The 13,957-nt window shown below is 43.3% G+C and overlaps 2 protein-coding genes across 2 annotated transcripts; one reads left to right on the top strand and one right to left on the bottom strand.

The window, feature by feature from the left end:
• Window positions 1-379: 379 nt before the first annotated feature.
• Window positions 380-13,154, top strand: LOC124307977 (uncharacterized). Its single transcript, XM_046770230.1, has 8 exons — window positions 380-596; window positions 693-822; window positions 1,805-1,998; window positions 2,097-2,207; window positions 2,401-2,545; window positions 11,023-11,202; window positions 11,705-11,894; window positions 12,531-13,154. Exons 1-8 carry the CDS (start codon window positions 571-573, stop codon window positions 12,848-12,850), a joined length of 1,296 nt encoding a protein of 431 aa, XP_046626186.1. The 5' UTR covers window positions 380-570; the 3' UTR covers window positions 12,851-13,154.
• On the bottom strand, window positions 7,278-10,840 carry LOC124307889 (uncharacterized). Its single transcript, XM_046770047.1, has 5 exons — window positions 10,684-10,840; window positions 9,864-9,990; window positions 9,581-9,768; window positions 8,545-8,652; window positions 7,278-8,330 (listed from the first exon to the last, which is right to left on the bottom strand). Exons 1-5 carry the CDS (start codon window positions 10,704-10,706, stop codon window positions 8,189-8,191), a joined length of 588 nt encoding a protein of 195 aa, XP_046626003.1. The 5' UTR covers window positions 10,707-10,840; the 3' UTR covers window positions 7,278-8,188.
• Window positions 13,155-13,957: the final 803 nt, after the last annotated feature.

Here is a 13,957-nt window from a genome sequence, read left to right as displayed (position 1 = left end):
TAACGCCAAGTTCGTTACAAAATTAATTATTGTGTAAATAATTTTGTCGATATTTTAACAAAATACTTGTCAAACAGATCAGTCAATGAAAATGAATGAAAATAGCTCGATCTTGAAGCTGATGATGACATCGTTTTGAAATAAAACCAATCGCTCGAGTGATTATGGTGAAAATTAAAACAAGCTCACAGGTGCTAAAAGCACGTGGTTATTAATCGTGTGAGCTAGACTCGTTGTTCAATTCGAACAGTCTAAATTTGACCGACGTTAGTAATTCTCAAATATTTATAGTATCAATCAGGAAACACGTGTTGGAGGTAAGAAAACGGTGAAACTTGTACCTCTAGTGCCACTTATCACTTGTCACTTAGAATCGAGACGATCGTCCGAGAACTACGCCGCTGATTGTATTGCGACACTCATTTCAAGCACAAGTGTTAAGGTGGCTGTAGATAACTGTTTCAGTCACCGGTATCTCGGTGAATAAGTGAAGCGAAGCTACCTGCGAACGTTTATAATACCCGAGATGAGATTTGCTCTTCACTGCAGTGCAGCTTCTTCTTGTGAAAGATGTCAAATTCCGATCGTTCGATCACGTGAGTCAACGCAAGTGTTTCGCCGTCTTAACGAGGAGCTGAATAATCCTCGAACCGAATTCGTCGGGTCAAAGTGCACCTAAATTCTACTTGCAGGTTCTCCGTCATCTTCTGTCTAGCAGTCAACTGGCTTGTCTGCAATGTAATCGCGTTGGATAATCGAATAACAGATGTTGTACATCGGCACGTCAGAGCCTTGACTTACCCCGAGGACAGTGAAATGGGGGTTAGTATTGTAAATACTAGATGTGCCTGGGGAATTACACCAGTTCACAAACCTCGAGGTTTCCATCCAATTAATGCCGATAGTATTCGGATCGACGACATGGAGCAATTCCCTGATCGACGGACGAAACTCTGCTCGTTCCAACCCCGTTAGCATTGTTCCGCAAATTTTCGAAACTACCACCATCGACTCTCTTGTTTCTGAGTTTCCCGATGCGAGAGTGATTCGTGGTGTTTTTTTTTATCTGTGTGCGATTATCGGCGTTTTGTGAAGTTTTATGTGGGAACATATTTCTCGATTCTGAAGATGAAGTAATAAGTCAGCGAAAATGAATGTTATAACAATTTCATCGGCAAGAATTTCGAATATTAAGTGATGAAATTTGGCACGGCATTTGAAACGTTCTCCTTTCACATGTTTAAACGCGAAGTTGATATATTTCGAGGTTTATTTCGTTTACCCCGGGTTGAATCTAGAATTTCCAAAAGATGTAACAAGAATAGCTTCGGAGTAAGTACCCATCTACCTACCCACAGCGAGACGTAGTATAGGTATAGGTAATCCTTCGTTGCATCCTCTCTGCCTCTCCCGTTTGCTCTTCTCGTTAACATTAAGAGAAGCAACAAGTGAGCGCTGACGCTGCGTCACAATGTTTCCCATGGAGTTTCCCTGGAAAGGCTGCGAAGGAATCGCCAATGAAGGGTCGATGTAGCCCTGGCGGAGGTCCAACCTGATCTTTGGAAAGCGTGGAAATTGGTGTTCGTTGAAACATGAAAGCTAACGTGGCCTTAATTTAACGTCGAACAAAAAACAAAGTTTATTGCAGCGAAACGTCGATTGCTTGAGATATTCGATAACTTGACAATCATTCCGCCGCGCAAGGAATCGACAATAACTGCGGAAAATAAAAGGATATTCTTTCTTTGTCACAGGTGAACCAATTCGGTGGAATTTACGGGTTTTTTTTTCCCTCAAATTTCAGATTTTCTTCGCCTTGGCTATACCCCTGGATGATCCGGTATCTACGAAGTCGATTTCGGTCGCGTTTTTCTTTGAGGCTAACTACGAGCTGCCTAGTAACGTGACGGATTTTTATCCCGAGCTCGAGGGAGCGAGAGGAAAACGGTCAATCGACAGAAGGACGATCTACGCGATACTGGAATCGAAATTTGAGTCGTGAGTAGATCTGTAATAACAGCAGAACGAACAATCATCGTTGCGAAGACAGAGACTTCTACGTTTTTTTGCCCCCTCACCTCCTACTTTCTGCACAGACTCGGTGTCAACGGTACGGAGTGTCTTCTCAGATCGATATGCGAGACGACGAGGAATCCGATCCACGAAAACAACGGGGTCGTCGGTGACTTGATGAGAATCATTTTAACGTGAGTGTCGCGAAGCCCGTCAGTCCGATCGCGAGAGACAAATCTCCGGGGTTTCCCGGGGTTCCGGGACGTGTATAAATGATTTGAAAGGGTCCGGACCGGGAATTTTTCTCAGGCATCCTCCGGCGACTAGACGGGCGGCTAGATTGCCGGGTAGTGTATTGTAATTTAGAGTAACGTCATTTAATTTCAGACCATCTTCATCCGCCGACGAGGGTCTTGCCGTTGAATATTCCACGGCAGAAGCGACAGGACAGCGGAGAGGCGAACTCCCGTGCAGCAAGGCGTACCCTCTCTGTCCCTTCGGAATTTACGACTACATAACAACCGTGTATGAATGAATACGCCTCTTCGTTTGTGTAATTAAATAATAAACAACTCTCGCCTCGGTGTACAGACCGATCGTTTTATCAACGGTTACCCCGCAATGATGTACAGTGCTCCTCTCAATTTCGCCCACCGCAGGCGTACCTGTATATAATAACGAATATTTTAACGGGAGTCGAGTTTACGGTGCGAGGGATGACTTATGGTCCCGCTGCTCAACTTTCGAGTCACTCGAAATTGAAGGGCGCGCCTGACGAGGCATGAATATAATACTCAGCGAGAACGTCGGACGGAAAAAGGACAGGGAAACACGAGTCCGTTTCCGTATGGCAAATTTCGCAATCGCGCAACCGCCTCGCTTTCGTGCGAATATATTTTGGCAAACATTTTTATTCTCCGGTGTATCGGCACAGGAGCGCGCAGTAAAAGGTCGCTTTTAGCCGTCGCCGGTGCTGCCAACGAAATGGACCGCGCCCATGAAAATCGAGAAAAGGCCACCGCGCGTGTTCGGAGTCAGTTGAAATTTGTATTCATCGAGAGTCGAAAAGCGGACGTGTGTACGCGTTCGGTAGGGATGCGTCGGGGGTTTGGGCACCGCGAGACGCGCCCAAAGACCTGAAATCGATCCCGTCAATCCCCACCCCTTGCCAATCACGGTATAATTGAGCCCCTTTGCGAGGACGATAACATTAAGGCTCGAACAAAGTGGGAAAAGATCTATCGACACACCCTCTCAAAATTTACTGAAATCATTCCTTTCTTCACGAAGGGAAAAGGCTTCGGAGATTCTCTGTATACCACTCGATTTAACAAAGTGCGGTACTTCGAGAACATACCTTTTTCCAGCTCTCTTCTTCGGAGCTATCTACAATTATTGCAATCCTGCAGTCTAATTCCAATCTCAAGCCCCGGAATAGGTTTCGGATCAATCTCACCACATTCTTCTCTCTGATCATAGATCAAGTTCGCGGTACCTGAAAACTTACAAATAGCGTATACTATTTTATACAACCGTCGTGTATGCTGGTTTTCACAGATCCGCCAATTATAGAACTCGTTTTACGATCGACGTGTATACTCGATGATATCGTACAAGCGTTCCTACAAATCCGAAACGTATTCGGTGTAAATTACATCGGAGACGACCTGTGCTGTATTTGTATAGGTATCGACAGTAAAATCAAACGGTATAAATCATCTTGCCTCTCTCAGAGTTTCGACCCACCTTATTGGTTCGGCAAGATGTACCGTAAGATAGACCTGATATATACATATATATCCTAGACGGGGGTGAATCGTTGAATATTTGATTGAAGATCTAATGCGTGGAAATGCGAGGCTCTTCAGAAAGAGCCTTGAGTCGTGAGCTGGATAGGGAATGACAATTGGATGAGCGTATCACCGAGCTGCTTAATTACTATCATTTGCTAACATCGCAGCGAGTCTTCGCATTTATTTAATTGGTGAAAATTCGGCTGAAAAACGTGTGTTGTTTAGTCCAGCAGCCATGCATAAATTTTGCACCGGCTCATCTTGTTCACGGATTAAGTTTCATCGGACTTCCATCGACAGCGAATGACATCACGAAAAGTGATCATTGTTTTCGAAAAATACTTATCGTTATCCTTCAGCGTCCGTGACAAGATCTCGTCCAACTGGTCTGATCTGCAGTAACGTCGAGGCCTAGAGTTCGGGGTATGAGATGGATAGGCAGGACCCTTGCGATGCCTCAGTGATACATTCGTAATACCTTGAGTGCTCGATATACGCAGGGTGTCTGGCATATCAGTCAGCTCGGAAACGTCGATTTCGCAGCGAGGGAAACTTTTCCACAAGACACGGCGCTGAATTGAGAGAGATGGGCTCATGTTTACGGGTTGGATCAGGGCGAGCTGGAAAGTGCAGTTGCATCTGATTTCATCAGCAAACAAGACAATTACTCGGGAATAGATCGGCGAACGTTTGACCGGGCGGGATGTTAACGAAGCGTGAAAACCAACCAGACTCCCCTGCTTCGGAGCTTGCGTCTGGAAATCATTGACCGTCGACCCTTGTCAAGTCTACCTACCGATTAGTCGACAATGTTCGTATACTGTAATTCCGTGTAATTCGCGATAAATTCAGGTCAAGTTTCGGCAAACATTCGGCCCGCGGTCATGCCGGAATTTAGGGATTACTTAAAAATAAATGATCCGCGGCGATCTTGAGTCGTAAGAGAGATACGCGCCGCGGGCATAAGAATCGGAAGCTTTCGCTCTGCCACGTGTGTTGCGAAAACACCGAGGAGAGAGCTTTTCCACGCCGAGGGCTAAATCGCCAATGACACGACTTGGTCTTCGTCGGGTACACGCGGATCAGGAATCCGTAGATAGGTCACGTTGCGGCGATGTGGGTACGTGTATATCGGCATTTGTGGTTCGAGGAATGAGATGATTAATGAGTGCCGCGCTATTACGCGACGTGGAAAGTCCCGATTACATCGAAAAGACCGATCAGGAGGAGGGTCTGGGATTTCGAGCACGTACCGTTCGCTCCGATTCGTTCAGCCTCCGAAAATTCTTCCGGTAATCCCTCTCTCCGAGAACATGAAGGCCTGTAATAATTGGGAATTTGTAGTTGAGTGGGGTGTGACAAGAACGGTATACTACTTATTTGCAGCTTCTACCGGTTCAATTAACGGACTGACGATACGAAGAGAATTTCGAATTTCAGTAAAATCTAGAACATGGATACGGTAAAGGTAACCGGCGCTCAATTTTCATTTCGGAAGCTGAATATGTCGTACAATCTCGTTTCCTTTGAGAAACCTGCGTCAGGATGATGTGCACCAAGTAGCCCGAGAAGCTGTTGTGTCGTAGAGGCCATTCAGATGTCTCGCAAATTGAACGAAGGAGACAATCGTGTTCCGGAAGCCCAGCGCTGCAACAAAGAAAAATACGACATTTTTATCGAAAAACCGATGCAGAAATGATTAGATGCATCAGACCTTGTGATTGGTGGATAAATATATTCTTTTCAGTACACAAAACCAACCTGAATCAAAACAGAATTGCGTCGCTTGTCATTTTGAAACATATGGCATATGTTTTTCAGATAAATTAACTGGACCGAAACTGAAATGCAATCCTGGTCCAGACTTTTAGGTACAGTGAATTATCACGTTCAGCAATACGCTCCTCAAGTTGAAATTCACAATAACACGTATCACACTTAGGCTGGAGTTACTTTTGTCAGGAAACCTGGAAGTCCTCATAGACATGCGAAGTATATTCAGAATTTTTGAGTGACGAATTTTTCCACTTTGGTCTAACGGTATTGGAATTAAGATGTTGATTATACGGACTCTGAAAATCGCAGTAATTATTAGTCGTATAACGTGTCTCGATAGCGTTTCTCTCAATTAAGCATTGTCTCAGTGATCCCGAAGCCTATGACGAAAATTTTCACGGTTCATCACTAACGAATTCAGCTATTTATTACCAACAAGTCAAATTGTAAGGAGAGGGGTATAACGTACACGTGTACTTCCCTGACTAAGAAAATTGAGAGAGGTGAGGCAAGAGATACATTAAGCTAAGTGAAGAAACACAAGCTTGTTTATACAAGTAAAAATGAAAAGCCAAACAACGAAATACTCACACGACCCTATTCCAAGAAGGTACCTTCGAGATTGTTACAGAATGACACTTACAATTAGTCTGCGTCTCAGATCATCCCAAATGAGAAACTGGATGTATTTCAACGGTGGGAACTTGTACAAACCATTTGACCGTTCGCGTTACACGTGTATTTGTATATTCAGTATCATCTCGGTGTTGAGAGAAATCGCACACAACATCTCCCGATAATTGATAATCTTTCACAAACCTATACAACATTCCATACGTTACTTGGTATAGATGGCGCACTGAACTCCTGAATGATGTCAATTTCTCGGCTGATATTTTTCTTGGATACGAAGATTTCATGTTGGTTCACCAACATCCAAAGTATGCGATGAAAAGCCATTGACTAGTTAATTACAAACGTACTTTATTTATTTAAAAAAAATGTTTAGTACTTTTTGGTTCTATTCGACTATCACACAGTTCAATTAAATATTAGGTGAATAGTCAACGGCCTGCGAGTTCTACTTGTATTATTGATTATTATATCTATCTACATATTATTATTTATACTTACGAGTTGTAATATTCAACGGAATGAATGGAATTATTTTTGTACAGACATAAATGACAAGCGTTAACGAGTGACGACACAATTGGCAAATTACTAGACGATAACAGATAAATTTGATCTCGTTGCAAATTTGGATAGCTATTCATTAATATTATCAGTTGACTGACTCAGTACAAACTAATTAGACGTAAATTGCGCGATTCAAAATTATGAATAAAATCAAACTAGTCTACGATTTCCGTTGCACTTGCACTTAAGTAACAACTCTTACTCTTTCTTTCAACTACGTGTGAGAAGAAAGGCAATACAAATCCAAGAAAAATAGCAATGGTAATAATCACAAACAACTCTATTACCGGCACTAATTGCTAACACAACGGAAAATTACAGCTACTGAAGTCACTCATAAATTTATAGATAATAATTGGCTATAGGGAACAAATAAAAGTGATTAAAACTTACCTTGAAATAGAATTTCATAATCATATTTTAGTGTGTACTGCCCGTGAGGAATTTATTTGTGAAAAGGATTTGCCAGAAATTAATTAACGCGCATACGCATTAATTTTCATTCATTTTACTCTCATATTCACAAATAATTCGAATTAATAATCGCGTTACTCGCACCAAGCGCCCGAACTATTTTCACAGGCGATAAAAAGGGTCATTGAACGAAACAAACCGTGAATCTGTTTGGCTGGTCGAATGTATGACTCTATTACAATGTCTGAAGTACATCACAGGAAGTGAAAGACACGTCAATAAACTAGTGCCTATAGAACGTTTCCGTCTACTTCTAATATACTCTGGAAAGTGGGAAATCTTGTTCGGCGAGATCGATCGAAAAAGTATCAGGATCAACAATACTTCATTCAACAATAGCCGACGAATTTCTGCACCCTTTTTATCGAGCGAGTAAGTACAGGAGAGGCAACAGCTTCTCGCAGCGTTACGCCTTAATAAGAGAGGTATAAAACGTTTCGGATAAAAGTTATTGAAGATCAAGTAAGACGTCGTCATAGCTTCATAAAATCGATCGTTTCTTTCTCTTCTCCTTGTGTTTGATATACTGCAGCGCACAGTGTGAGACCGCTTTATATCTCGTATATTTTCTCACCCTCTTATAATTTCTCCCCTCGGAAGAACGATTACTGAATAATCCCTAATTACAACTCTTATAAATGACGATGCTTGGCCAGAGTGTCTTATCCACGGGGTTCTCACAGCGAGAGTGACCGCATTTGTTGCACGTTCAAACAATAGCGAGTCAAGATCCGTAACGAATGAATTCTGCTGATCCTTGGGGCATGGGCTCTGTCCATCAGTGTCAGGCCGTTGAGGAATCGACCAGGAGACGAGAGAAGAAGACGCTGAGTTAAAATAACGACGTGTCCTAGGGTGGCCACCGTGTTTCGCCCTCCGTTTAAGGACGAGAACTTTCTTCGTGGGGCTACATTGGTTGTTCACCACCTTCGCTATAGACTAATGAAGTTTCCAACCAAGTCGAAAAGCCCCACTGGACAAAGCGGGTAGGATTTTGAGCAGGTCCCGTTCATCCCGATTCGTTCAGCCTCGGCGAATTCTTCGGGAAGATCTTCCTTTTGGGATGACGAAGGCCTGAAATATGGAATTGACCTTCGCGTATATATTATTCATTGAACACATGTACGTACATTAGACAACGAAATTAATCGAAGAAGAATCTTGGTATCACATAAATCTTGTGTGGGAATAAAATTTCGATCAAAGGGGTCTCAGGAAAATTTTTCTACTCTGCGAGTTTACCGTTTCTACACATATATGACTACTTATTTTCTTTTGGAAGACTTACGTGAGGATGACGTGCATCACATCCCCCAATATTCCGTTGTGTCGAATGGGCCATTCCGACGTCTCGCAAATTGAACGAAGAAGGCAGTCGCGTCCCGGAAATCCGGCGCTGAAGTATAAAAGTGAATATAACGTTTAATTTATAGGGCAAGGTAGGCGTGACGTTGTAATAACAAAGAGCGTATTTTTCTACTTATTCATATGTGCCCGCAAAGAGGGTAGAAAATAATCAGCAGCAGTTTTGGGAAACGAAATGAGCCCTGAAGAAATTCTTATCTAGAGAAACGAATATGCGGGTATACCTTCCACGGTCGAGAGTGGTAACACCACCAACATAACTCAGTGTATACTTGTAGTTTATTGGAAGCCTGCTGATAAAAATTCCCAGCTTATTTGTTATTTATGCTCGTGTACCTCCTCGGAAAGAATGAGCTCGACATCGTTGTTTTCAGAAAATATATTCGCATTTTTCGAGTGTAATAATTTCATTTCAGGAAGAAACAAAGGTGCGATAAAATTTTCAAAGGAGGCATAAAACGAGAAGAAAGAGAAAAGGAAAACAAGAAACCGAAAGAGATTGAACTTTCCTTTGGAGTGATATCGAAGCTTGACAACCGTCAGCCGAACATAATTAGGCTTTGCAATTTATTTATTCGTGTATTTTATTTACCCCCCAAGTCAGGACTCCGTTTGGCCTTACTTTGTTGAATTTGTGGCATTCCTTTTGGAAGGCACGAGAAAACGATTGTACACAATATGTGTACTCGGATTCTCAAGAGCACTCGCGGAAGTGACTCGCAAATGGAAAATGCAAACAGAAAAGTAAGCTGAACTGTGTCTCTCCCCAAGTAGTTTGAAGTTGACTGGAACGTCGCAGCTGCCGGTACAAACATCGTGACAAAATGTTTCGATACTCGTTCAAGTTCTCATTGTTTTCCCAAATCTCTTACCAGGATAGCACCTCCTCATTTCCATTAACAACGCCGTTATACCGGGCGGTTAAATTATGCATTCCGCGTAAACTGTATAGAGCAAACCTTTCGAATTTGCTTTCCAATGCTCGGTAGACTGTTTCCCTGTCGATGCTCCGTCGCGTCCTTCGGCCAAGAAGCAGCGGGTCGTAATAGGAGAAGTTTGACGGGAGATCGTAGTTGGCTTCAAAGAAGTAAGACAACGATATGGAGTGTTCTGGGTCGGATAACGGGACGGCAACGGCGAAGAAGATCTGTCTCAAAATTTAAAACACCTTAAGTCACTCAATGATCGATCTTTCACCCGGTATGAAGATTCGCAAAAAATACTGCACGATGTTTAACTTACACCCGTAGTGCTGGAGCTAGGATAAGTCAATTCCCTGATAGGTCTGTGGAGTATCTTTGCAATTTCCGAGTTCTCGTTTGACCAGCATTTCGTCGAAGATATTGCAGCGGCGATGACGATCAGTACCCTTGAACGTTGAAAATGAGGTGGAATAATGTAAATGACTTTCCAGGAATTATGTAGCCCAGTGAAAATCGACTTGAGAACTTATAATTTGGTCACGAAGTGGGTGATAATTTTTTTTCACTTAACCCGTGACTACAGAGTAGACAGACGTGATCCGTCTGTGGGTACCTGATTCAATTTTTGGACGAAAATTTGGTATTCGTATCACGAGCTCGCGAGTGGTCGACATTGTGGTTAAATCATACGCTGTTCAGAGAAACACACACTTCGGTACCTCACCCTTCAAAGGAGTACATATTAGAAATACTTCTCATTAAATCTTTAATTATTCCAACAAAGTGTTATTCATCTTAAACGGGTGATAAAAAAACGGAGAATCTAGTTAATTTGCCTCGAAGGATGTCGCATTTTAAAGTTGAAGCTCCACTCTGGAAGAAGGTTAAACTGACTGGATAGAATTTAAGACCATTTCTGAACCTTTTGTTATCAAAAGCACGAATTCAAAATTCTTCTCTTCAAAAAACATAGAACCAACAACGCAGACAAGTCGATGAGAATGACGTTAGAGGAAAATCTAAATAAGAATTTTGCAGGAGATAGTAAAAGCTTGTTGAAAAGCCTGGGTGTACAATTTGAAACCAGATATCCGAGTAACGAGAAATATCAAATTTGAAACGAGAAACGAGACACTTACGTGATTTGGCGCTGGGAAGTCATTGTTAAAATTTTGCGAAGACGACACTGACCGACGCTTCCGGCCCGTTGTAACCAAAAACTGTAACTGGTCTAACGGGCGATGTAACGTTCGGGTTTCGGGGAGCGAAGCAGCTGTTGGTACCGCGTCGCGACGGGAGCGTTTTACACGTGTATTTTAACCGGCGGCGGAATCCGCCGGTGTTAATAGGAGTGCACACAAAATATCTCGATAATTGCCCTCCGTGAAACGAATTCTCGGCGCACTTCAGTGAGCCGTGCGAGTAGCTTGCCGGCTGCAGAGTGTCAATCGAATCGGTTTGCGATTAAAAATACATAACACGTCGTCTGGCAAAATACATCAGCGATGAAGAACTACTGCGTAAATATGTTGGTGATCGTGATTTTCACCACTAACATTTGCTGCCGTGCTACCGACAAATTTTCCGTCCGAGATCTTCTTCGCAGAAAGAGATACCTCGTCTTTCCTGATCCGCTGGACAGCGAGACCAAAGTGCAGGTACGAGGTGCACCGATAACAACTCTCCGGGATCCTTCCACTCGCTAATAATTCACCTTGTCGATTTAACCCCCATTCTCAGCTCACGCTTGCAGTGGCAAATACAGAATATTGTTGAACTTTCACGTTAGCATCGTCACCTGCAACAGTCACTGTGTTTGCAACGACGTTCATGCTCCGATAACTCCGATCAAATATGTTGTTCACTTGTTTTTCGCAAAATCTGTTCATTTTATTTGTATCGTGGGTATACATTTATGCATTCGTGCTTACTCCAACGATGATTCGACTTATTGTTGATAAATAAGTAAAGAACGCCTCGGGGATTTCAATTCTCGATGTCCGATAACCAAGTGAAAATAAATCAGTTCCTGTCGTTTGAAGTCATTTCATTCGAATCATTCGTTGGGATTCTCGCAGTGATGACCCTAACAAGCCGGACACCTACTTGCGGGTTGAAATTTTTTGCCGGATTTTAACGAGGACTTTTCATTTGATGAAGGTGCTCTTCGGGTTGGGTCTTCCGATGGAGGGTGAGGTCTCCATGACCCTTGGCTATGTTCTCAAGTGTAACTACGACCTACCGTACAACGCCTCCGTTTTCACGGACCCCTACATCCGGTACGAAAGGTCAGCCGATGAGATCGAGATACCGGATAATAACAGCGCGACTGACGTGCGGGATACCAAAGGTGGGTATGACGATTTCGGTGGTGAGTTTCATCCGGTGTATTATGATTCGCAAAGAACGATCGTACATTGCTCGGAGTTGAAAAACGTTCATTTTACCGAGAGACCAAAGAATCATAGTAGTAAGGGGGGAAAAAAAGAAATCAAGGTAGAGTCAAAAACAGCTGGGGAAAAACGAACTCTAACCAAGGAATTGATTCGAGCGGAACTTTGTGGTCCAGAATTGCAAGAGAAGACGGAAAATGAAAGCTCTGGGGAATTGGTCGGCATAAATTTGAGGGAAAAAAGATTGGTAAATTGAATTTTCCGGGAAAGTTTGTTTTCGTATTTACGGAGGATGGAACTGACGCGTCGGAGCGGCTGTCTGGGAATTATTGACCCGCGAGATCGCGGACGATCGCCAGGTTTTCCTGCAGGCAGGCTCCGGGACTCGAGTCGTTTATCATTTTTTAGGGCCAGTCTTCTCTCGCCTAGACAGTGATCCTCTTTAATTACATTGCGGTTGCAAATTACCTTCAGGTGAAGCGGCCGACCGCCCCATTGACACCCAAAGGCCGAGTTCGAATTCGTCCAACTCTTTTACCCTGAGATAATTTCCTACGATTCACCTGCTAATCCCAAGTACTTTTTTCGATCAGGCACTACTTCGAGATGGAGCATTTACAAGATGCTCGAAACGGCGATGGAGACCTTCGGCGAAGGCAGAGCCTGTCTTCTTCGTGCCGTCTGCGAGGCCGCCGAGACGCCCTTCAAGGAAGACCACGGCCTTCTGGGCGAACTTTTGCACGTGCTGCTCACTCCGTCGACAACAAATGAGGAACACGAGACGAGCACGGACCAGGAGTACCATGCCGCCGAGATACTGGGCAGCACTTCCGGCGGAAATTGCCGGTCACTCTTCCCCGAGTGCGAAAGCAGTCCGCTCGATTATTTCACCGAAATGGGGCGTTCGCATTGAATTGATGTCGGCGGAGGGTTTCAAAGCGCTTTATAAATTTCACTCGCGATCGTAAAGCCGATTTTTTCATCCTCAATGGTTAATCCGTGATAGAGAGAGCGCCAATAATCAAGAGTTTTGCTTCGAAAGCATCATCCTCTCTTTACTGCTATCGTCACTTGAAAATAAAAGGATAAATTTCTGATATTCTTTTTCGATGTGCTATGGCTTCGATATAGACCATACAGCGTACGGTATTCTTTTTCCATTACCATTCATTCGATCCAATGTACTTATACCTATGACTCATATTTATGAACAGAATAAAGAGAGAAGCACAAGAGTAATTATTTGATTCCAGAGTTATCGATTTCAACCCACCTTGATTTTCCTATACATGTTCGAATTAACGTTATACTACTTGTCGGTTTCGGTGATAAATTTCCCCGAGGTATTTCGTGTCCCTGTACAAGGGTTGCATGCCTTCCTAAGCTTTGAAAAAGCTCCCCTTAGTCTCCGAACTTCAAACTTGCGGAATTCCCGGGTAAAATTATTGAAGTAGGCTTCGTCACTCCATACAAACTTATAATACTTGCCTCCATACCCGCGGCCGCTTCCACCTCTGCTTCTGGGACCAGAAAGCTAATGCGCCCTCTTGTTTATTCTTCTTCTTTCCGTTGTTCCCACAGTGGTGGCCCCTGATGTTTTCCACTCCGACTGACATGAATTATTCTCTAAATTATTTACCTTCTCCCGTTGGTTTCGGCCGCTCGTGCCATTCGCTTAACCGTGGAATACACCCGGGGGGATGATGCGACCCCCGCCCTCCTTTTTGCATCGACGCTACGGGCTGCAAGTTGCGTGTATAGAGGTCACAAAATCGGCGTACTTTGCTCGGTTAAATCCTAGCTGTATAGCAAACGGTGAAACACGAGTCCGTTGTTAATATTTATCAAATTTTCTCGTTTTCGTGATACTTGAAAACAGCAAAGAAAAAAAAGAAACAAAAAAATTCCAATTAGCGATGCCGGAGAGTCGAAGCTCCAGCTGTTTCCTCAGACAGATTGGAATAAAATTAACTCACACTCGCAACAGCACAGAGTGTTCGGATTTTGCTGCTCGGGTTAG

Source organism: Neodiprion virginianus, chromosome 6 (assembly GCF_021901495.1).
Source record: "Neodiprion virginianus isolate iyNeoVirg1 chromosome 6, iyNeoVirg1.1, whole genome shotgun sequence".
Classification (NCBI taxonomy): domain Eukaryota; kingdom Metazoa; phylum Arthropoda; class Insecta; order Hymenoptera; family Diprionidae; genus Neodiprion; species Neodiprion virginianus.
This window is presented reverse-complemented; position numbering and strand designations above follow the sequence as displayed.